Source organism: Pantherophis guttatus, chromosome 10, assembly GCF_059756535.1.
Source record: "Pantherophis guttatus breed Tessera chromosome 10, ASM5975653v1, whole genome shotgun sequence".
Taxonomy (NCBI): Eukaryota; Metazoa; Chordata; class Lepidosauria; order Squamata; family Colubridae; genus Pantherophis; species Pantherophis guttatus.
This window is the reverse complement of record NC_142072.1, coordinates 19,447,115-19,469,166: the sequence shown is the minus strand read 5'-3', so window position 1 is coordinate 19,469,166 and position 22,052 is coordinate 19,447,115. Positions and strand designations below refer to the sequence as shown.

The 22,052-nt window shown below is 42.6% G+C and overlaps 1 protein-coding gene across 5 annotated transcripts in view; it reads right to left on the bottom strand.

Moving 5' to 3' along the window:
- The window catches only part of MYOM3 (myomesin 3), a 76,666-nt gene that overhangs the window by 17,723 nt on the left and 36,891 nt on the right, over window positions 1-22,052 (bottom strand). For all 5 annotated transcript variants that reach the window (XM_034413465.3, XM_087876282.1, XM_034413467.3 and 2 more), the window contains exons 20-29: window positions 19,927-20,105; window positions 16,658-16,772; window positions 15,678-15,834; window positions 13,867-13,976; window positions 11,928-11,972; window positions 9,667-9,803; window positions 8,632-8,776; window positions 6,058-6,117; window positions 2,766-2,833; window positions 1,329-1,439 (exon numbers count right to left, since the gene is read on the bottom strand). In XM_034413465.3, the coding sequence (XP_034269356.2) occupies window positions 1,329-1,439; window positions 2,766-2,833; window positions 6,058-6,117; window positions 8,632-8,776; window positions 9,667-9,803; window positions 11,928-11,972; window positions 13,867-13,976; window positions 15,678-15,834; window positions 16,658-16,772; window positions 19,927-20,105 (1,127 nt within the window). The remainder of the gene's footprint in view (window positions 1-1,328; window positions 1,440-2,765; window positions 2,834-6,057; window positions 6,118-8,631; window positions 8,777-9,666; window positions 9,804-11,927; window positions 11,973-13,866; window positions 13,977-15,677; window positions 15,835-16,657; window positions 16,773-19,926; window positions 20,106-22,052) is intronic.

Genomic DNA, 22,052 nt, shown 5'->3' with positions numbered 1-22,052 from the left:
GGGTGGGAATGGAGATTTTACAGTATCCTTCCCTGCCACACCCACCAAGCCATGCCCACCAAGCCACACCATGCCCACCAAGCCACGCCCACAGAACTGGTAGTAAAAAAAGTTTGGATTTCACCACTGCCTGTAACCGTATGATGAACAGTTGCAGGTATGTCTAGTCTAACAAGGAGAAGGACCAGGAGGGACAATATTTAAGGAGCTGTCCCAGAGAAGTTGCGTCAGGCTTTTTTCCAAAGCAGCCGAAGGCCAGACGAGAAGTAGCATTTGGAAACTTACGGTATCAAGGAGAGATCCAACCAGAACTAAGGAAGAATTTCCTGACAATGAGAACAATGAATCAGTGGAACAGCTTGCCTTCAGAAATTGTGGGTGCTCCAACACTGGAGGTTTTTAAAAAGACCTCCAGTTTGACAGCCATTTGTTTGAAATGGTATAGGGCAGGGGTCAGCAATCTACGGCTCTGGAGCCGCATGTGGCTCTTTCATCCCTGTGCTGCGGCTCCCTGTTGCTGGTCGGCTCCACAATTGATAGGGCTTTCGGTTAGGACAGGTAGAGGAAAAAGGATGCCGCGCTAGGAGGAGACTCTATGGTGGTGGTGGGAACTGACTTCCAGTCGGCGGAGGAAAAAGTACGCCGTGCTAGGAGGAGACTCTATGGTGGGGGAAACTGGACTTCCGGTCAATAGAGGAAAAAGGACACCACACTAGGAGGAGACTATGATGGAGGAACTGGACTTCCTGTCGGCTCCAGAATTGAACGGGTGCTTCTCGTTAGGATCTTTGTGGCTCTTTGAGTGTTTAAGATTGCTGACCCCTAGTATAGGGTCTCCTGCTTGAGCAGGGGGTTGGACTACAAGACCTCCAAGGTCCCTTCCAACTTTATGATTCTTCTAAAAAGAGAAAGAAACAGCCCTAATTTGAGGGTGTTCCTCGCTTCTTACTCATTTTATATTTTTCTATCATTTCTCGTGGTGAAGAATTCTGCAGAATCAAAAGTTTGCACCCTTTTTACTGCTATTTTGTTTGGTTCTAACAAATATATCATCCAGTTATGGACTGTTTACCTGATAGGTTCTCCAGTATGTTTTAAAAGACCCATGATGGGGGAAAAGCCATACCTTCTCCTATTTGTGGGTAACAGTAATGGGGAAATAGCCTTGTCTGTGGAATTTGAATTTCTAAACTGGCACAAAGTTTGGAAAAAGTTACAGTGACAAAAAACAGAACTCCAACTCTGTTCTTTCATTTATGACGTTCCGTTTCTTTCCTATTTTGGCAGGCAATTTTACTAATTTAATCATTAACTCAGGATAAACTTACCCTTTTAATCCGTAGGATTCCAGCTCCTGTATTTGGATTATATTGACCATCTGAGCGGGCTTTGTTATCAAAGAACCATTGAAAAGAAGTATCTTTCTTCATGTTAGATGCCTAATGAAAGGAATGAACAAATGAATGAATGATGAATGATGAAGGAAGGAAGGAGGGAAGGAAGGAAGGAAGGAAGGAAGGAAGAAAGGAAAGAAGGAAGGAAGGAAGGAAGGAAGGAAAGAAGGAAGGAAGGATACTTTATTTTGATATATACTTGCTCACTAAAGTTTGGGGGGCTGCATTTTAGTAGTTATAAATCTTGTTACAAAAATTTGAAGCATGTGACATCCAGCAGATACCATTTGCAAAATGAGACCAGGTTCAGTTGCACTGCATGAAGTCATTTACCATTCCTACCTCAAAGAAGGAAGTTTACACTTTTTTCAATGACTTTCCCTGCATTTTACCCTGGCTGAGACATTGTGGAAGTGGCTCTCTAAGGCCCAAAAAATTCCTGGGATGGGAAACTCACTGGAGGAACACCTACATCTTGGGTAAGGTAAAGGTAAAGGTTCCCCTCGCACATATGCTGACTCTAGGGGGCGGTGCTCATCGCCGTTTCAAAGCCGAAGAGCCAGCGCTGTCCGAAGACGTCTCTGTGGTCATGTGGCCGGCATGATTCAACACCAAAGGCGCACGGAACGCTGTTTCCTTCCCACCAAAGGTGGTCCCTATTTTTTCTACTTGCATTTTTTACGTGCTTTCGAACTACTAGGTTGGCAGAAGCCAGGACAAGGAACAGGAGCTCAGCCCATTACACAGCACTAGGGATTCAAACTGCTGAACTGCCAACTTTTCGATTGACAAACTCAGCGTCTTAGCCACTGAGCCACCGCATCCCTTTACATCTTGGGTAGAACAACATAAATTTGCCCTGTGTGCCAAGGTCGACATCGTGTTCCTGACTCTGCCTCAACCCACCTCATTTCCAATTCAACATGGGCGGAACTGTAAAAATAGGAACTGCTACAGGTAGTCCTCGACTTACGACTGACCACTTAGCAACCATTCATTAGGGTGCTTGGTAGCCTCACATGAACTGCATTTGATGAGAGTTTTGCCAAAATCCAGAATTTACTTCCAGTTTTTGGCAAAACTGCACCCTTAGCAAACCATTGGTTTATTTAATGACCCTGAGGATTCGCTTAACGACTGCTGAAAATCGTCTCGGTACACATGTGACCCAATTTAAGACTGTCACAGGTTATGGCTGTGATAGGAAGGCTCTATTAAAGTCATTAATTCAAGGACTACTGTAATATCAGTCATGTAATTAAACTCCTATCCATCATGGCTTCCAGAATTTGATGGAATGAGGAAGACAGCTAAAATTGTAAAACATAGTTTCGTTTGGTGAAGTGCAACTATGGGGAAAGAAATGTTTACCTTGCAGGTCAGCAGGACTTCACAATCTTCAGTGACCTTCCATGCCAGTTGTTCAATAAAATGAGGACCTGTGGAAGCAGGAGAAAAAAATACCAACGTTGAACGTCTTTTGATGTTTTGGTTGTGTCTTAGAATGCCACCTAGTGATCAATTTAATCCAAGCACCTTTGGGATGAACTTGTGGTGGCTCAGGAGACTTCAGACTTCTCAAACTTGACATCTACCGTATACCCTGTTTCCCCCCAAAATAAGACATTCCCTGATAATAAGCCCAATCGGGCTTTTGAGCGCATGGCAATAAGGCCAAGCGTTTATTTCAGGGTTCAAAAAAATATAAGACAGGGTCTTATTTTCGGGGAAACATGGTAGATAGATAAGTAGGTAGGTAGATAGATAGATATAGAGAGATAGAAAGATAAATAATATATATGTACGTATGTATAGATGATAGATAGATAGATAGATAGATAGATAGATAGATAGATAGATAGAAATGATAGAAGATAGTGAGAGATATAAATAGATGATACAGATGACAGATACCCTGTTTCCCCCAAAATAAGACATTCCCTGATAATATGCCCAATCGGGCTTTTGAGCGCATGGCAATAAGGCCAAGCGCTTATTTCAGGGTTCCAAAAAATATAAGACAGGGAATTATTTTCGGGGAAACACGGTACAAGTAGTCCTTGACCTACGTCAGTTCATTTAGTGACCGTTCAAAGTTACAACAGCACTGAAAAAAGTGACTTATGGCCATTTTTCACACTTATGTGAAATTGCAGCATCCCTATGGACAGGTGATTTACATTTGGATGCTTGACAACTGACTCACATTTATGACGGTTAGTGTCCTGGAATTATGTGATCCTGTTTTATGACCTTCTGACTAACAAAGCCAACGGGGAACCAGATTCACTTAACAACTGTATTACTAATTTAAGAACTGCAGCGATTCACTTAACAAATGTGGCGAGAAAAGTCGTAAAATGGGGCGGATTCACTTCACAAATTTCTCACTTAACAACCTAAGTTTTGGGCTCAATTGTGGTCATAAGTTGAGGATGACCTATAGTGGATTTCCACACTCAAGTCTCCTAGCCAGTAAATCCTCTAACTCTTAATTTAGGGAAAAGGTGTCTCATTCACATCAAAACAATGTGGAAATTGAATTGAAGCCATTTCTGCAGTAAGCCTTTATAGCATCTTCTACAGTCAACCAACTATTATTGTGCCAAAATGTGGTAATGTATAATGTGGACAGGATTTGTATCTCTTCAGCAATGCCTGGGTGATAAGATATAGGATTATATATAAGATTATATTATATATAAGATTCCAATGTGGAAATGGCTAAATTTTCTTGAATGACAGGTAGTGTTGTGGCCCGTCAGCGGCCTGTGCAGCTAGTAACTGATTCTGACAGCGAGGAGGCTGGTGTGGTTCTGCGCCAGCAGCCTGTGCAGCTGGCGCTTGAGTCAGACAATGAGGAGGCTGGAGAAGATGTGGTGCCAGTGGCGGGGATTCAGCCAGAGCCTTCAGAACCTCCAGAAGCTCCCTTAAATGAAGAGGACAAAGAGGAGGAGCCTCTTCTCAATGCACGGGCGGCCAAAAGGCACGAGTGGCTCCTCAGGAGGAGGTCTCCTTGAGAGTAAGGCTTGGGGCTAATTGGCCACTCCCTTAGCCTATTTAAGGAGGAATGCTGACTGAAGCAAATTGTAGGGAACAACTTTAGTTCATTCTCCTTCGTGTCTGGATTCTTTGCAAATTGCTTCTGGGCTTTCTGCCAACCATAGTAAGATTGTGATTACTTTATCTTTGGTTTCTTGTAGGCTGTTAAGGAAGTTTCTTAACAGCCTTTGTTTGGAAAAGACTGAGTTGTTTTAGTAAATTTAAGTTTTGTACAGACTTTGTGTGTGCTGCGTTCTTTGGGGTCCGTATCTGGAGCAGAACAGGTAGTCCTTGACTTGCAACCCCAACTGAACCCCAAATTTTCTATTACGAAGCAAGACAATCGTTAAATGAATATTGTCCCGTTTTACGACCTTTCTTGTCACCATTGTTAATTGAATCATGGCAAATGATAAATTATCAACCTGGTGGTTAAATGAACCTGGCTTCCACATTGACTTCGCTTGTCAGAAGGTCTCAGAAAAGGATCACATGACCCTGGGACAGGGCGACCGTCATAAATATGAGTCAGTTGTCATATTTTGATCACGTGACTATGGGGATGCCGCAAAGGTCGTATGTGTGAAAAAGGACCATATCACTTTTTTCAGTGCTTTGAACAGCCACTAAACAAATGGTTTAAGCAGAGGATTATCTGCCCCTTTGAAACTAGCTTTCCCAATGCCATGTTTATATGGTGCATCAGCCTGCTACCTGGTAAAGGTACAGACGTTTTGCTAGTCATTTCATCAGCCGAGCAGGTAAAAACCAGTCTTCCTTGTTCTTGCAAAACTACCTTGCTTCCTGATTGGGCTTGTCTAAGAAACGAATGGAAAATTCCCATATTTCGTAATAAGCAAAAGAGGGGAAATCCCCACATCGCGGTGTGTGTCATGTGATGATTTCCTAATTGTTAGAAATATCTTGCTTGAAATAAGAAGCCATCCTGTTTCTCCTCCCCTCCCTCCCTCCCTTTTAGGCCATGTCTGCGGTTCTGCGTGTGGACTTTCCACACCCATAATTAAATATCATGCCCTTTAAAAAAACGAATCCTGAGTATTTTGATTGGATTGCACTGGGCAAGTAAGAAGGATTTATTTATTTATTAAATTTATATGCTGCCCATCTCATTCTAAAAAGGGATTTCGTGTGGCTTGGAGTTTGAAAAGCCTCTAATCTTGACCTGTAATTAATTGTCTAGGTAACTTTTTTTTTTTCTATTGCAAACAGCTAACATTGTTAACCTCTTGGGATCAAATTAGAAAAACTGGTTTAGAACCAATTTAAACTGGGATGCTGCATTTTTCTTTGGTAACTTTTGACCCAGTTTAAGTATTGCCTAAAAACTGCTAAAGAGATTTGACTGAATTAGTGACTTGATTGAGTAGGATGTGCAATCTGGGGCAACAAATGTAAAATTGTTTGAAATGTTTTTTGTTTCATTTTTGACACCCTTGTCACACTTCCTAAAAGAGCTACAGTTCCCTTCCACTGTCTCATTTTTTGGGAGGTCTCATTTTAATCAATGGTTCTTTCGTCTTTCTGTCTAGGGAAGACTTGTCCCATTTTATATTCTTTGGGGAAGGGTATGGCTTTATTTTAGGCAGACAGCATTCCTTACCATGTTTTCTTTTCCAGTCTTTCTTTTTGGCATCAGCTTCTGCTTTAAGTTTATCAAAATCTGGAAGGGGAAGGGGAAAGGGAAGGGAAAAGGGAAGGGGAAGGGGAAAGGGTAGGGAAAAGGGAAGGGGAAGGGGAAGGAGAAAGGGAAGGAGAAGAAGTGGAAGGAGAAGAAATGGAAGGGGAATTAGAAGGAGGAATGGAAGGAGAAGGAGAAGGAGAAAGGGAAGGAGAAGAAGTGGAAGGAGATGAAATGGAAGGGGAAGGAGAAGGAGAAGAAGGAGGAGGAGAAGAAATGGAAGGGGAAGGAGAAGGAGGAATGGAAGGAGAAGGAGAAAGGGAAGGAGAAGAAATGGAAGGGGAAGGAGAAGAAGAATAAGAAGGAGGAGAAGAAATGGAAGGGGAAGGAGAAGGGGAAGAAGGAGAAGATGTGGAAGAAATGGAAGGGGAAGGAGAAGGAGGAATGGAAGGGGAAGGAGAAGGAGAAGGAGAAAGGGAAGGAGAAGAAGGAGAAGGAGAAGAAATGGAAGGGGAAGGAGAAGGGGAAGAAGGAGAAGAAGTAGAAGAAATGGAAGGGGAAGGAGAAGGAGAAGGAGAAGGAGAAGGAGGAATCGAAGGAGAAGGAGAAGGAGAAGGAGAAGGAGAAGGAGAAAGGGAAGGAGAAGAAATGGAAGGGGAAGGAGAAGAAACAAATATAGGATCAGTCATTACTGTACATGGTTGAGTGGGTAGACAATTGAAGAACATTTTACCTTCTAGCTACAGATACAGCTTATTCAAATGAGGGAATGGATTTCCTGGAAGTGACAGCCTCTTAGCTTCCTTTGAAGGGGCTGGAAAGACACAGGAGGTGGCCACTTCCTGGTCTGCAATTATACAGAGCCACAGGAATGTCCGTTGCTCCAGGGGAGCAGAAGATGACTTTATCTGAACTGTCTGAACATGCTTCCCCAAAGCTTGCTTCAGAGTTTCAGAACTGAAGACTAGCATCGCCCCCAAATCCTTCATTGCCTAAGGCAGAACAGAAAATACTTTCACGTCAGCCAGGATTCACAAGACCCAATTATGATGTCAACCGAGGCAGAAAATGCTTGCAAGGTCATATTATGGACTTTCCTAGTAACAATACCGGGAAACTAAAAGAAACAGCTATTTGCTCTTTTTGGTGATAGGCCCAGTGGTGGGATTCAGCCAGCTCGCATCGGTTCAGGTGAACCTGTAGTAGTGACCGCCCACCTGCCAGGGCACAATCCCATCCTATATCACTGTGTTTTTCACGCTGCATGCATGTGCGTATGGCACGTGCGAGCGAATTGCCGTGTCGTTTGATGTCGCGTGCATACGTGGATGGCGTACGCGCTCACATTTCCAGTGCTGGGTGAACCAGTTGTTACAGTATATGAAGCCCACCTCTGGATAGGCCCAAATAATCTTTTTGCAATAGTGGTAGCTTTGCCAAATGGTAGGGCTGGCCTTGAGAAGATTTTTGCATCTCAAAACAAACAAACAAACAAATAAACAAAACAAACATAACACAATTTTCCTTCTTCTCTGCCTCTCCACCCAGATGATCATCATTACCATTTTTTAAAAGCTTTGGTGGCGCAGCAGACTAAAGCACTGTTAAGTAACACCAGCTGCCTGCAGTTGCTGCAAGTTCAAATCTCACCAGGCTCAAGGTTGACTCAGCCTTCCATCCTTTCGAGGTGGGTAAAATGAGGACCCGGATTGTGGGGGCAATAAGCTGACTTTGTATAAAAAAAGAGCACCGCTTGGGGGGGGCAAAAGCCCTCCTAAGCAGGTATATACAAAAGTATGAAGGCTATCGCTTAACGCATTGTAAACCGCCCTGAGTCTCTGGAAAAGGGCGGCATATAAATCGAACCAATAAATAAATAAATAATAAATTTTAAGTTTTTTCATGACCCTACTTTGCATGAAGGGTGATGCTAAATCAGATTATAATAAAAAATCAGTAAAATGAATACAAGATTATGAAAGTTTGAAACCTCTCAGAATGATACAATTGATGCAGGAATACAACGTAGGAATGCACTGAAGGGTTACCACAGTACAAGATTAGAAATCAGGGCAAACAGGAAGATAGCTGTAGCAATAGTACTTAGACTTCTATATTGCTTCACGGTGCTTTACAGCCCTCTCTAAGCGGTTTACAGAGTTAGAATATTGCCCACAACAATCCGGGTCCTCATTTTACCAACCTCGGAAGGATGGAAGGCTGAGTCAACCTTGAGCCAATGGGACTCGAACTGCTGGCAGTTGGCAGAATTAATCTGCAATACTGCATTCTAACCACTGAGCCACCACGGCTCTTTAGATCTTTAGTTAATTCTGAAAAATAATCTTAACTGGACACAGAGGAAATTCCATAATCAAGGTGTTGAGAATAGCCTTCACGTATTGAACGTTGGGCATTTTCAAGATGGCGTCCTCATCTAGTTAATCAGTTATAATTGTTAAGGGAAAAACATGATAGGTAAGATGACAAGTATAAACCATGAAAAGTGACACTGCCAAGGAACTGATGACGATGTAGAATTTGCCTTCTACATACCGTCCCCAACGAGAGCCAAAGTAAATTGATTTTCCGCTTTGCCATCTTTTACATGGGCGGTGTAGGTGCCCTTGTCGTCCTCACAGAAGTCCTGGATGATCAGTTCCACAAGGCCTTTAGCTCTGTCAAAGTTGATCTTATGCGACTGATGTAAAAAGCCAAAATAGTCATGAGTAAAGAGAAAGAAGACCATGTCAGCCAAAGCAGAGTCTCTTCCCTCCAACTTCCAACTCCATTCTTACGTTCCATTACAGTTTGTGAGTAGAAGGGGGGAGAATCTACAGAGAAGATGCCGCCATGTTTTCATTGCACAGTCCTGACATTTGCATTAAACCCAGGGGTGGGCTGCAGAGGTGGGTTTCAGCAGGTTCTGACCAGTTCTGGAGAACAGGTAGTGGAAATTTTGAGTAGTTCGGAGAACCGGTAGATACCATCTCTGACTGGCTTTGCCCCAATCTATTCTCTGCCTCCCGAGTCCCGGCTGATCAGGAGGAGATGGAGATTTTACAGTATCCTTCCCCTGCCATGACCACAAAGCCATGCCATGGTCACCAAGCCACACCCACAGAACCGGTAGAAAAAATTGCTTGAAACCCACCACTGGTGGGCTGCTGGGGGTTCGCAGGGGTTCAGGAGAACCTCTAGCTAAGATTCTGTGAAGTTCAGAGAACCCCCAAATCCCACTCCTGGCTGGCTCCTCCCACCCCTCCCAAGAGTCCCCACGCAGTCCGTTTTGGATGCAGGTAAATGCAGGGCGCATGCAGAGGCTCAGGGAGGGCGAAAAACATGCCTACCGGAAGTTCAGGAAGGGCCTCCAGAGCCCGGGGGAAGCCGTTTTCACCCTCCCAGAGGCCCGAGGAAAGCCTCCGGAGCTTGGGGAGGGCAACCCACCCCGCCGTGGTGCAGGAGGCTGACTAAGCCACACCCACCATGGCCACACCCACCATGGCCACACCCACCCAGCAACCGGGCAGAGAACCCCTTGCTAAAAATTTTGAAGCTCACCCCTGATTAAATCAAGTGAGGGGAACTCACCGGGGTGCTTGAGAGCTCTTTCCCATTGAAGAGCAAATGAAGCTCAGCCTCTGGAGAGAGTTTCTCAACTTCTAGCCAAAGCCGTACTTCCCCTTTCTCCAGAACGTCAATGTTCCATCCAGATATCAGCTCAATTACTGAAAAGAACAGAAAATGGACATTATGGAAATGCCAAACTGAGCAGTGAAGTTCAACCAGTGTTTCCCAGGGACTAATGACGTCTGATGAGTAACAGGTAGTCCTTGACTTACTACCATTCATTTAGTGACCACTCAAAGTAAGAGTGGCACTGAATAAAGTGATTTAAGTCCGGACCTTGTACCTACAACTGTTGCAGAATTCCCACAATCATAGGACCAAAATTTGGACACATGGCAACTGGCATATATTTATGTCATGATATGATCCACAGATGTCATGGTAGGATCCACAGATTCTACAGAGGAATTATTGAGTCTGTCATCTGCACCTCTATAACTGTCTGGTTGGGCTCTGCAACCCAACAAGACAGACACAGACTGCAGAGGATAATTAGAACTGAAAAAAAAAATTACTACCCACCGGCCTTCAATGACCTGTATACTGCACGAGTCAAAAAGAGGGCTGTGAAAATAATTACAGACCCCTCGCATCCTGGACATAAACTGTTTCAACTCCTACCCTCAAAATGACACTATAGAGCAGTGGTCCCCAACCTTTTTATCGCTGCGGCCCGCTGAGCGCGCGCAGGGGTGGAGGCACAGCCCAGGAGCTTTTGCGCACGGCCCATTGCGCACGGCCCAGGAGCTTTTGCGCACGGCCCAGGAGCCTTTGCGCTGCAGCGTTCATGTCCCCCGGCCGCTGCGCGGCCCGGTGCCAGGTACTCCACGGCCCGGCACCGGTCCGCGGACCGGGGGTTGGGGACCACTGCTATAGAGCACTGCACACCAGAACAACTAGACACAAGAACATTTTTTCCCTAATGCCTAATTATTGCTAAACAAATAATTCCCCCAACACTGTCAAACTATTTACTAAGTCTGCACTACTATTAATCTTCTCATCGTTCCCACCACCCATCTCCTTCCACTTATGACTGTAATTTTGTTGCTTGAATCTTTACGATTTATATTGATATTGCTTCCTGATTGCTTATTTCTACCCTATGACTATCATTAAGTGTTGTACCTTATGATTCTTGATGAATGTATCTTTTTTTTAATGTACACTGAGAGCTTATGCACCAAGACAAATTCCTTGTGTGTCCAATCACACTTGGCCAATAAAGAATTCTATTCTATTTATTTCTATTTCTATTTCTATTTGTATTTCTATTTCTATTTCTATTTCTATTTCTATTCTATTCTATTCTATTCTATTCTATTCTATTCTATTCTATTCTATTCTATTCTATTCTATTCTATTCTATTCTATTCTGTCAATTGGAATGTCTCAGGGTTACACGATTGCCATTTGCAACTTTCTAAGCCAGTTTCTGACAAGCAAAGGCAGATTTGCTTAATGACCACGTGATTCACTTATCAACTGCAGTAATTTACTTAGCAAAAAAAAAAAGGACATAAAATTGGGCACGACTCACTTAGCCATCTTGCTTAACAAGGAAAATTCTGGTCCCAGTTGTGGGCGCAAGTCAAGGACTACCTGTATGGAAGACTGAATATGTCTCCTCCTGTGGGCGTCCACTTGGGGAGGAGCCGAAACTCTGTGGGTAAAGCTTTGGGTGTAGGTCCCAGTTTCTATTTGAAGAATAAGGAAGCAAAGCCAGAGAAGACCTCTGACACAAATATGGAGAGCAAATTCAAGTTGAGCAATTTATAGCCTTGGGACCCAGCCCGATTCATCCACCTATGCAAAAGATCAATTCAAATAGCAGGAACTATTAGTCTCATCCCTGCAAATTGTGGAAGAGATATATTTTTTTTTAGTGAAGTAGTAAAAAAAGGAAGATGTGAGTAAGATAAGGAAGAAGGAGGAATCTCCATGGGTCTGACTCCATTCCCAACCTGCTTCAGGCCTCACCCAACGTGTAAACCCATCCATTTATTCCTTTCACAGGTCGTTTGGGCTTGATGTAAGCAATGATAGTCTAATGTCAATAAATCAGTGGGCTACCTCTGCAGAAGACGTTTTGATATCTCAAAAGATCTGGAGGACATATCAGGTTACAAAAGGCTGGTTTATAACAACAAGACAGTGATTGTGTATTGTGTCACTACGGTAATAATAATTACAGTATTTTTTTTTATCCACTGGCAACTTACAGGGGTTTCGAATCTCATGGCTGATCTTTCGTAGCCGGTCCAGTTCTAAGAAATGAGAAGAGCAAGAAGACACTTGAGAGACAGAATCAAGATGGTGTTTTAGTATTCATGATGCCCCAAATCAGTTCTTTCTTTCTATTTCACAGGCTGTGTTTCTCATCTTGACAACTTTAAGATACGTGGACTTCAACTCCCAGAATTGAATCCCATGAGAGTTCAAGTCCACATATCTTAAAGTTTCCAAGGCAGAGAAACTTTGCTGTAGCTACATACTAGACAAAAGAAAAGGTTGATGGTTGTTATAATCACTCATGCCCTTGTCACCTCCCGATTGGATTACTGCAATGCTCTCTACATGGGGCTCCCCTTGAAAAGCACCCGGAGGCTCCAACTGGTCCAGAATGCGGCCGCGTGGGTGGTTATGGGCGCAACTCGTTGTGCCCACGTGACACCCCTCCTGCGCGAGCTGCACTGGCTCCCAGTGGTCTTCCGCGTGCGATTCAAGGTGTTGGTTACCACCTTTAAAATGCTCCATGGCATTGGACCTGGATACCTTCGAGATCGTCTTCTGCCACCAGTAGCCTCCCACCGACCAGTCCGTTCCCACAGAGAGGGTCTCCTCAGGGTGCCATCGGCCAAATTATGTCGGCTGGCGACACCCAGGGGGAGGGCCTTCTCTGTGGGAGCCCCTGCCCTTTGGAATGAACTCCCACCAGAAATTCGTAAAATCTCTGATCTCCGTGTATTTCGCTGTGCCCTCAAAACCATGTTGTTCCACCAGGCTGGGCTATCAATATAAAGATTTTAATTGGTTTTAAATGGGATTTTAAATTCGGGGTTTTATAAATTGGGCCTATTATTTAATAATTTTAATTATTTTTTTAAATTTTGTCTGTCTTTGTGTTTTTAATTAGGCTGTACACCGCCCTGAGTCCTTCGGGAGAAGGGTGGTATAGAAATAAAATGAATGAATAAATAAATAAATAAAATAATTATCATGATCTCACAATGGGCTACAAAATAAGTCTGAAACCCATACAATCACATTGCCTTTTAAAACAATCATTCACCAAACCATAAGTTGGCCAAGCTGAATGCTGAATTTGTTCTTCCACCATGTGAAGTAGCCGATTTCTTGCACAAGGTAGGAAATTGCAATCTGTTTTATTCTGTGCAACGCAAAGAGATGTGCTCTTGGCACTAAATCACAAATCGAGAGCCCCCCAATACGCACATTGGCATAGCTTTTATAAGCTTTTGGAAAACAGAACCACATGATCATTAAGAAGCAATAGGTGACAAGCAAAAGAGTATTTATACACACAATACTTGGCCCTTCCAGAAGCAGAGATTCTTTCTAAAACATTACAGCCCTGGCGTTTCTGTCTGTAAGTGATAAGGTATGCAAAACAGTGGTGAAATCCAGATTTTTTTTACTACCGGTTCTGTGGGCATTGCTTGGTGGGCGTGGCTTGGTGGGCGTGGCAGGGGAAGGATACTGCAAAGTCTCCATTCCTACTCCACTCCAGGGGAAGGATACTGCAAAATCCCCATTCCCTCCCCCCTCCTGGGGGAAGGATATTGCAAAATCTCCATTCCCACCCCACTTTGCGGCCAGCCAGAAGTGGTATTTGCCGGTTCTCTGAACTACTCAAAATTTCTGCTGCTGGTTCTCCGAACTGCTCAAAATTTCCACTACCGGTTCTCCAAAACCTGTCAGAAGCTGCTGGATTTCACCCCTGATGCAAAACTTTCTAGCTGATTTATCTGCAACAGAAAGGGGGAAATTAACTCCTAATAGTAATAGCAATAGCACTTAGATTTATGTACCACTTCACAGTGCTTTACAGCCCTCTGTAAGTAGTTTAGAAAGTCAGCATCTTGCCCCAACAATCTGTGTAACAACTAAAACAAATGTCGGTATTTTTCTGTAATTTACCTTCCTGAGTTAAAACATGGCTGGCAGAAATGTCTTCATCGGTATCAGTTACTTCTACTGAATATGTTCCCAGGTCCCGTTCTGTAGCATATTTCAGAATGACCTTGGACCTGAAAGGAAAGAAAAGAAAATGCAAGCATGCAATCTATACATCAAATATGTTTGTATCCTGTAATTGTGGAAGGTACCCAGATTAATAATCAGGTGGAACACTGCAGTAAACTTGCACCTTGAATGTGAATTCAATTGAATGTGAATTCAACATAGAATTGATTATGTGTCAGATTGGTCTAACAAGTGGCAACTTCAAATCTCAACCAACAAATGCTCTGTCTTGCACATTGGCAAAAAAAATATATCAAAACATAAAATACAAATTAGATGGAGATGACCTTGTAGATGACCCTCACTCTGTCAAGGACCTTGAAGTACTCATTTCTAAAGATCTAAGTGCCCGAGCCCACTGTAACAACATTGCCAAAAAGGCATTAAGAGTTGTTAATCTAATCTTGCGTAGCTTCTTCTCTGGTAATGTTGTACTACTAACTAGAGCAAACAAAACATTTGCTAGACCAATTTTTGAATACAGCTCATCTGCCTGGAACCCGCACTGCATATCGGATATAAATACAATCGAGAGAGTCCAGAGATATTTTACGAGAAGAGTCCTCCATTCCTCTAACTGCAATAAAATACCTTATGCTACCGGACTTCAAATTTTGGGCTTAGATAACTTAGAATTACGCCGACTTCAGTCTGACCTAAGCATAGTACATAAAATTATCTGCCACAATGTCCTTCCTGTCAATGACTACTTCAGCGTCAACCACAACAATACATGAGCAAATAATAGATACAAACTCAAGGTAAACCGTTCCAAACTCGATTGCAGAAAATATGGCTTTAGTAACGGAGTGGTCAATGCCTGGAATGCGTGACCTGACTCTGTAGTTTCTTCCCCAACCCCCCAAAACTTTAACCTTAAACTGTCTACTGTTGACCTCACCCCATTCCTAAGAGGTCTGTAAGGGGTGAGCATAAGTGCACCAGCGTGCCTACCGTCCCTGTCCTAATATTCCTTTTTACTTACTCTTTTCATGTATTCAAATTATGTTTATACTGTTACCTGTTATCTTATATATGCTTGACAAACAAACTTATGATTATGATTATGATTATGATTATAAATATATAACAGAATAAATGGTGCAAAAATACAACAAAAATAAAAACAAAATACAGTAAACGCAGGAGAATAAATCTGGCAGAGACTGCAAGTATGTCTGATTTTTGTGCATGAGATAAGAGTTGAATGGAATCTCTGTGCATAAAATGCAAAAATAACAGGCTCAGAAGTGCATCTGGGATCTCAAAATTGGACATACAAATGGGACTAGAGGTCAGCATTGAAATGAGATGTTGAAACAGATGCACCTGAGTAGCAGAGACCATAGAATCGAAAAGCAAGTATTAAATGATTCAGCGGCCCCCCTGTTGAAGGAATCTGCTTCATTAGGGGGCAACTTTTTATTTGTTCTTTTGTTTCAAAGATCGCTTTCTATGAATTTGGCTGCGTGCTACAGGAAATTGAGAAAACATCCCAGAAGAGGACAGTGACAAACACTTTCATATTGCTGACAAGAAAATGACATGAATTCAGGAGATCACCAGGAGATAAAGCTCAACCTGATGGTCACTGGTGTGGAAAAAAAATTCTCTTAAATTTCTACAAGTTCAGCTACTCCTGAGGGCACAGAAACTAATAGTTAGGTGCAACCTTAGCTTTCCTCCAAGTTCTCATGAGAACTTACTTGTCATCTTTGTCTACAATTTCAACTCGATCAGGATTTGGAGGTCCTTCATAGTCTTTGGACCAAATAAACTCTGAAGTGTCAACCATCTCAGGAGCCTCAAATGCCAAGTAGATGAAGCCTTCCTCATCTACCCCAACTTCAATTTCTTTGGTGTCTGCAAAAGAGAGAGAGAGAGAGAGAGAGAGAGAGAGAGAGAGAGAGAGAGAGAGAGAGAGAGAGAGAGAGAGAGAGAGAGAGAGAGAGAGAGAGAGAGAGAGAGAGAACTCAACACAGGAACTAAATGAAGAACTTCATCATCATTTCTCTTCTCCTAAGGCGAGAAATAAGGTCAATACCCAAAAGATGGTGGCTTTTGTTGAGAAAGGTTAGCAGAGAAAGAGGGGAAGACAGGCGAAAAACAAAAAGAAGAGCAATGTTGAGAGGAAAAAAATGTAGATAATAATAATAATAATAATAATAATAATAATAATAATTATTATTATTATTATTATTATTATTATTATTATTATTATTATTATTATTATTTTATTTCTATACCACCCTTCTCCCGAAGGACTCAGGGCGGTGTACAGCCTATTAAAAACACAGAACAAAACAACAATTAAAATTTAAAATCATTAAATAATTAGGCTCCAATTAAAATCCCAGAAATTTAAAATACCCCAATTTAAAATTGTTATGTTAATAGCCCGGCCTGGCGGAACAACAGGGTCTTCAGTGCGCAGCGAAACACCCGGAGGTCGGAGATCTTGCGTATTTCCGGGGGCAGTTCATTCCACAGGGCTGGGGCTCCCACAGAGAAGGCCCTCCCCCTGGGTGTCGCCAGCCGACATAACTTGGCCGATGGCACCCTGAGGAGACCCTCTCTGTGGGAGCAGACTGGCCGGTCTGGTCGGTAATAATGGCAATGGATGGATGGATGGATGGATGGATGGATGCACAGACAGACAGACAGACAAAAAGTAAAATTTTTATACCTGGTTTGGTTTTCACTATCACAGGATCTGATGGCAGTGATGGTGGGCCAACACCTGCCTTGTTCTCAGCTCGCACTCGGAAAATATAACATTTCCCAGTTTCCAGGTCACTCAGCTGATGGGGAACATAGTATAGAGAAGGAATAGGTTTAACAACAGATTGTTGTATGTCGTTTAGACTCCACACAATGGATGGACATATAAATTTGAGAAATAAATAGGGAAGGAGACGTCCAAAAGTGATAGTGATAAATCAATTAGTCCATCCTTCCCTAATTTGATACCCTCTGAATACTGACCAATATTATTTGATTTATAATTTTACCTACTGTTTTTATATTTTTAATATTTTATTTGCACACTACCCATATAGTTCCTCTGTGAGGAAGATGGGCAGTTCCTAAATATGATAAACAAATAAAATAGAATTTATATTTATTATTGACTTAATTTTCTCAGCAACTTACATTCTTTGAATGGATTATAAAGATAATTTCTCTCTCCAGTTCCAGAATTCCCAACCCATATGTTCATTAACCATATAGGCTGGAGAGTCTCAAAATTGCAGACAATACCAATATATTTCTAATAGCCTTTTTGCAATCTGATAAAAGTTCCAGGAGAAGTTTTGGAAAACTACTAAGTGCAAATTCTTCAGTTATCTATGAAACATCCACCTCTTTGCTTTCTAAACAGGAGCTCTTACAAAACACAAGTTTCTGCCCTAAAGCATTGAAAAATATTATTGGCTAGAATGTGAAACTAATCCAGTTGCTGAAATGTTGTAACCTCATTTTTTTCCTTTCTCAATAAACCTTGTGGAGAAAGACTCTGAGAGACAAACTAGATTTTGTTGAATTAACTGCCATAAGCTTGACAATATCTGGGATCTCAAGCTGGGAAAATATACACATATCTGTGCTCATAGGTAAAGGTAAAGGTTCCATATGTGCTAGTTGTTCCTGACTCTAGGGGGCGGTGCTCATCTCCATTTCAAAGCCGAAGAACCAGCGCTGTCCGAAGACGTCTCCGTGGTCATGTGGCCAGCATGACTAAATGCCAAAGGCGCATGGAACACTATTGCCTTCCCAGCAAAGGTGGTCCCTATTTTTCTACTTGCATTTTTTACGTGCTTTCGAACTGCTAGGTTGGCAGAAACTGGGACAAATCATTGGAGCTCGTTACGTTACGTGGCACTAGGGATTTGAACCGCTGAACTGCCAACCTGTCGATCGACAAGCTCACAGTCTTAGCCACTGAGCCATCATGTCCCTTCTCTGTACTCATATGTCCTGCTTATTCTCTTTCCATAAGTGGTCAAATGTCCAATGTCTATTAACCATTATGAATCTCTCTGTTCAAAATTAATATGAATAGATTTGACTTAGAAAAGTTCTGAGCATTTTACGGCCCCCAGTCTGCCCTTTGGCTATTCCTGTCCAGCCCATGTGAATTGCTTTTATTTTGAAGGTGACTGCTATTTTTTTCAGTTGACATATGTGTGTGGGTGCATGTCTACATAGCTTCACAGCCCTACTGGTTCAGCCCTATACAACAATCCCAGTTTCTCATGTGGCTGCTTGGGAAAATTAATTGCCCACCCCTGTTTTAGGAGCTCCTAGCTCTCCATAGATGAAGGAAGGTTGGTAGGATTTGCAGAATTCTAGACTAATCCAGTAAGTCTTCTTTTTTAAACTCAAAAGCTAGAACTGATGCTGAAGGTTTATGAATCAGCCTAGAATTAAAAACTTCCTCCCTCCTTATTTTCCAGAAGTCCCTCAAGATTTGGCTTTGTCATCAGGCCTGGGGGCCTCAAAGGACTGGTGAGATCTTAAGGTAGTTCTGTTGCTGATCAAATCTCTTTTGTGTGATTAAAAAAAAAAACTTTTTAAATGTGTCTGTGTCTGACCTGTTCATTGTTTTTATTTCTTTTTTTAAAATATTTTTTTTTTTGCTGTATGCTGCCCAGAGTCACGTTGTGAGATGGACAGCCACATAAATTTGATAAATAATAAACAAACTTCTTAAACAGCACTGATTGACAGCATCTATCAGAAACGGCTCCAAATTTATGCCAATTAAACCAGTACCTGTAGAAATATGGTTTTGGATAGACTAATGTATCTCCAAAGCACCTGAGGGCAGGATAAGAAGCAACGGGTGGAAACTAATCGAGAAGAGAACCAACCTAGAACTAAGGAGAAATTTCCTGACAGTTAGAACAATTAATCAGTGGAACGACTTGCCTCCAGAAATTGTAGATGCTCCATCACTGGAGGTTTTTAAGAAGACATTGGACCGCCATTTATCTGAAATGGTATAGGGCTGTGATGGTGAACCTATGGCATGTGTGCCACTTGTGGCACGCAGAACCAAATTGGTGGGCACACGAGCCAGCTGATTTTCGGGTCTTCTGGGCCCACTGGAAGTCGGCAAATGAGCCATTTCCGGCCTCCGGAAGGCCTCCAGGGGGGGTGGGGAAGGCCCTTTTTGCCCTCCCCAGGGTCCTAGAAAGCCTCTGGAGCCTAGGGAGGGCGAAAAATGGGCCTACCGGGCCCACTGTGCCATTACGTGCCAAAAATGGGGGGAGCGCGGGGGGTTGTGCATGCATGTGCGGGGGGGGGGCAGGGCACATGGGTGTAGGCATGGACGCGTGCGACACCCCCCCCCCCCCGTGCAACCTGCACTTTTGGCACACAATGGCAAAAAGGTTAGCCATCCCTGGTATAGGGTTTCCTGCTTGAACAGGGGTTGGACTAGAAGATCTCCAAAGTCCCTTCCAACTCTGTTATCCTGTTCTTCTGTTAATATATGTGATGAGAGATAGTTTGGTGTAGGGATGAAGGCATCAAGCTAGAAACCAGGAGACTGTAAGTTCTAGCCCTGCATTAAACTAGCCTTTGGCCAGTCACTTTCTCTCAGCCCCACGACAGAGGCAACGACAAACCACTTCTGAAAACCTTGCCAAGAAAACCGCAGGGACTTGTTTTGATAAGAGTTACAGATTAACAGAATTGGAAGGGACCTTGCAGGTCATCTAGTCCAGTTTCCATCCATTTTGTCTTGTGCAGGCAGTCTCCAATTAATCGGGCACGGCTAAATGGAAGAAAAATTAATGTACTCATTTGTTTATTTAGCTAATGGTGGACCATCATAGAACTTAACCACCAGTCACATATTACAGTTGCCCAAGGGTTTAAACATGGCTGCCATTAATTTTTTGCAGACTTTATCATAAATGGAGCATGAATGTCAAATGCAACCCAAACCTTCATGTGCGTGTTTGATATCGGCTGTTTATTCAGTTGTTCCCAGGTGTCTGATCCTTCCTCGCAGGCCTCCACGTAATAACCACGGACTGGTCCCGCTCCAGTATACAGAGGTGGCTCCCAATGGAGCATCAGAGAGGTATCTCTTACTTCCGTACATCTGACATCATAAGGAGGTCCTGTTTTAGAAGGAAGAGTGGATTTCAAAGCATGTATTCTGGAATACTGCAAAGATCCTTTAGACCAGGGGTGAAATGCTCCCGGTTTGGACCGGATCGCCCGATCCGGTAGCGATGGCAGCGGGTGGTTCAGAGAACCAATAGCAAAAATCCCTACCCCCCCTCCATGCCCAGCTGAGCCGTGCGATCATCAGAGGCTTTTTTTTACTTTTAAAAGCATTTTTTCTACAACTTCTTCAACCGAAAAAATGCTTTTAAAAGTGAAAAAAAAAATAGCCTCTGATGATCATGCGGCTCAGCTAGGATTGTCAGAGCCTTTTAAAAGCATTTTTTTACAACCTCTTCAGCCGAAGAGTTGTAGAAAAAATGCTTTTAAAAGTTAAAAAAAAAAAGTTGGCCACACCCACCCAGTCACATTACCCCCACCAAGCCACGCCCACAGAACCGGTAGTAACAAATTTTACATTTCACCACTGCTTTAGACCTGTGTCTCCCAACCTTAGTCATTTTAAGATGCGTGGACTTCAACTCCCAAAATACTCCAGCCAGCATTGATCAAGTCAGGGAACTGATTCCACAAGAAATAGTGGATCTCTACTTTATTGATATAAGCTATAATAAAATATTGACAGCCTGACACGCTGTTTTCTTCCTCCCAAAGAGAGTCAAGGTATAAATTGTTTACATTTGTTTCTAATGTTCTTTTCTCTTCTTTGCTTTAAATCATGTTTTATTTTGGAAGATACTGTTGTGGCCCGCCAGCGGCCAGTGGAACTGGTGGCAGACTCAGACAGTGAGGAGATTGGAGAGGAATATGGGCCAGTCCTGGAGCCTGTGGAAGGCTCTGACGAGTGCTCTGCGTCAGAGGCAGAGATGGGACCAGGGCCGTCTGACAGTTGTCAGCTGCCTTTGGAGTCGGATATCAGTGGGACAGAAGAAGAGCTGGAGCCTGTTCCCAGTGTGTGCATGCGCAGACCTGCCAGGAGAAGGGAACAGCTAAGGAACAAGGGTCAACTCAGGAGTAAAGGCACAGGTGGAAGGTGAATGGCCCCTCCCATAGGGAATAAAGAGGAACGAAAGAGGAGGGGAGTTTGCAGGAGACAATTAGTTCAATTCATTAGAGTGAAGATCTGTTCCTGACTTCTTGCCAAGTATTGTCTGCTACAGCGTGGCATTTGGAAGATATCGGCCTGGCAGCTCTCCAAGCCTGATAAAGGTCTGTAGTTATGAAATCTCTTGAAAGACTATTGGCCGGGACTTTGCTGGAGAGGAATTCCCTTTAAACTAAATAAAAGGGGTTTTATCGGGACAAGGAGCTGGCTTCTGTCCACAGTCAGAAGAGGTTTGGTGGACCACAAAAAGAATCATAGATATATAATATTATCATAGATATATTCTATTTTCCAATAAAAAAAATGTGCAAATATTCTTGCCGCTGTTATATGTATTATTAAATATATATGTTCTTTACTGTACTTTTCTGAAAAAATACCCAACAGAAACAATTCTGGTTTTAAATCAATATGTTGCTGTGTCATCTTCTCTAGCCATATTCTAAGTCTTGGCCAATATTTTCTCGCTTCTGGACATGTCCACCACATATGATAATATGATCCCGGTATCTGATGACATTTCCAACATTTAGCTGATTTATCTTTAAACATTTTTGCCAATCTCTCTGGTGACATGTGCCATCTATAAAACAATTTATACAAATTCTCTTTATATACTGTGGCCATTGTTAATTTATAATTTCTTTCCCATAGTTGTTGCCATTTATCTAGCTCAACCTTATAGCCAAATTTTTTTGCCCATAGTTTTTTGCCCATATATAGTTTTCTGATCATTTTTTCCTCAGTTCCTGTGAGTATCTCATCCAATGTTGTCATTTCCAAATAAAAACCATATAATTTTGTATCTTTCCCATATCTCGCTTGTATTTTCAAC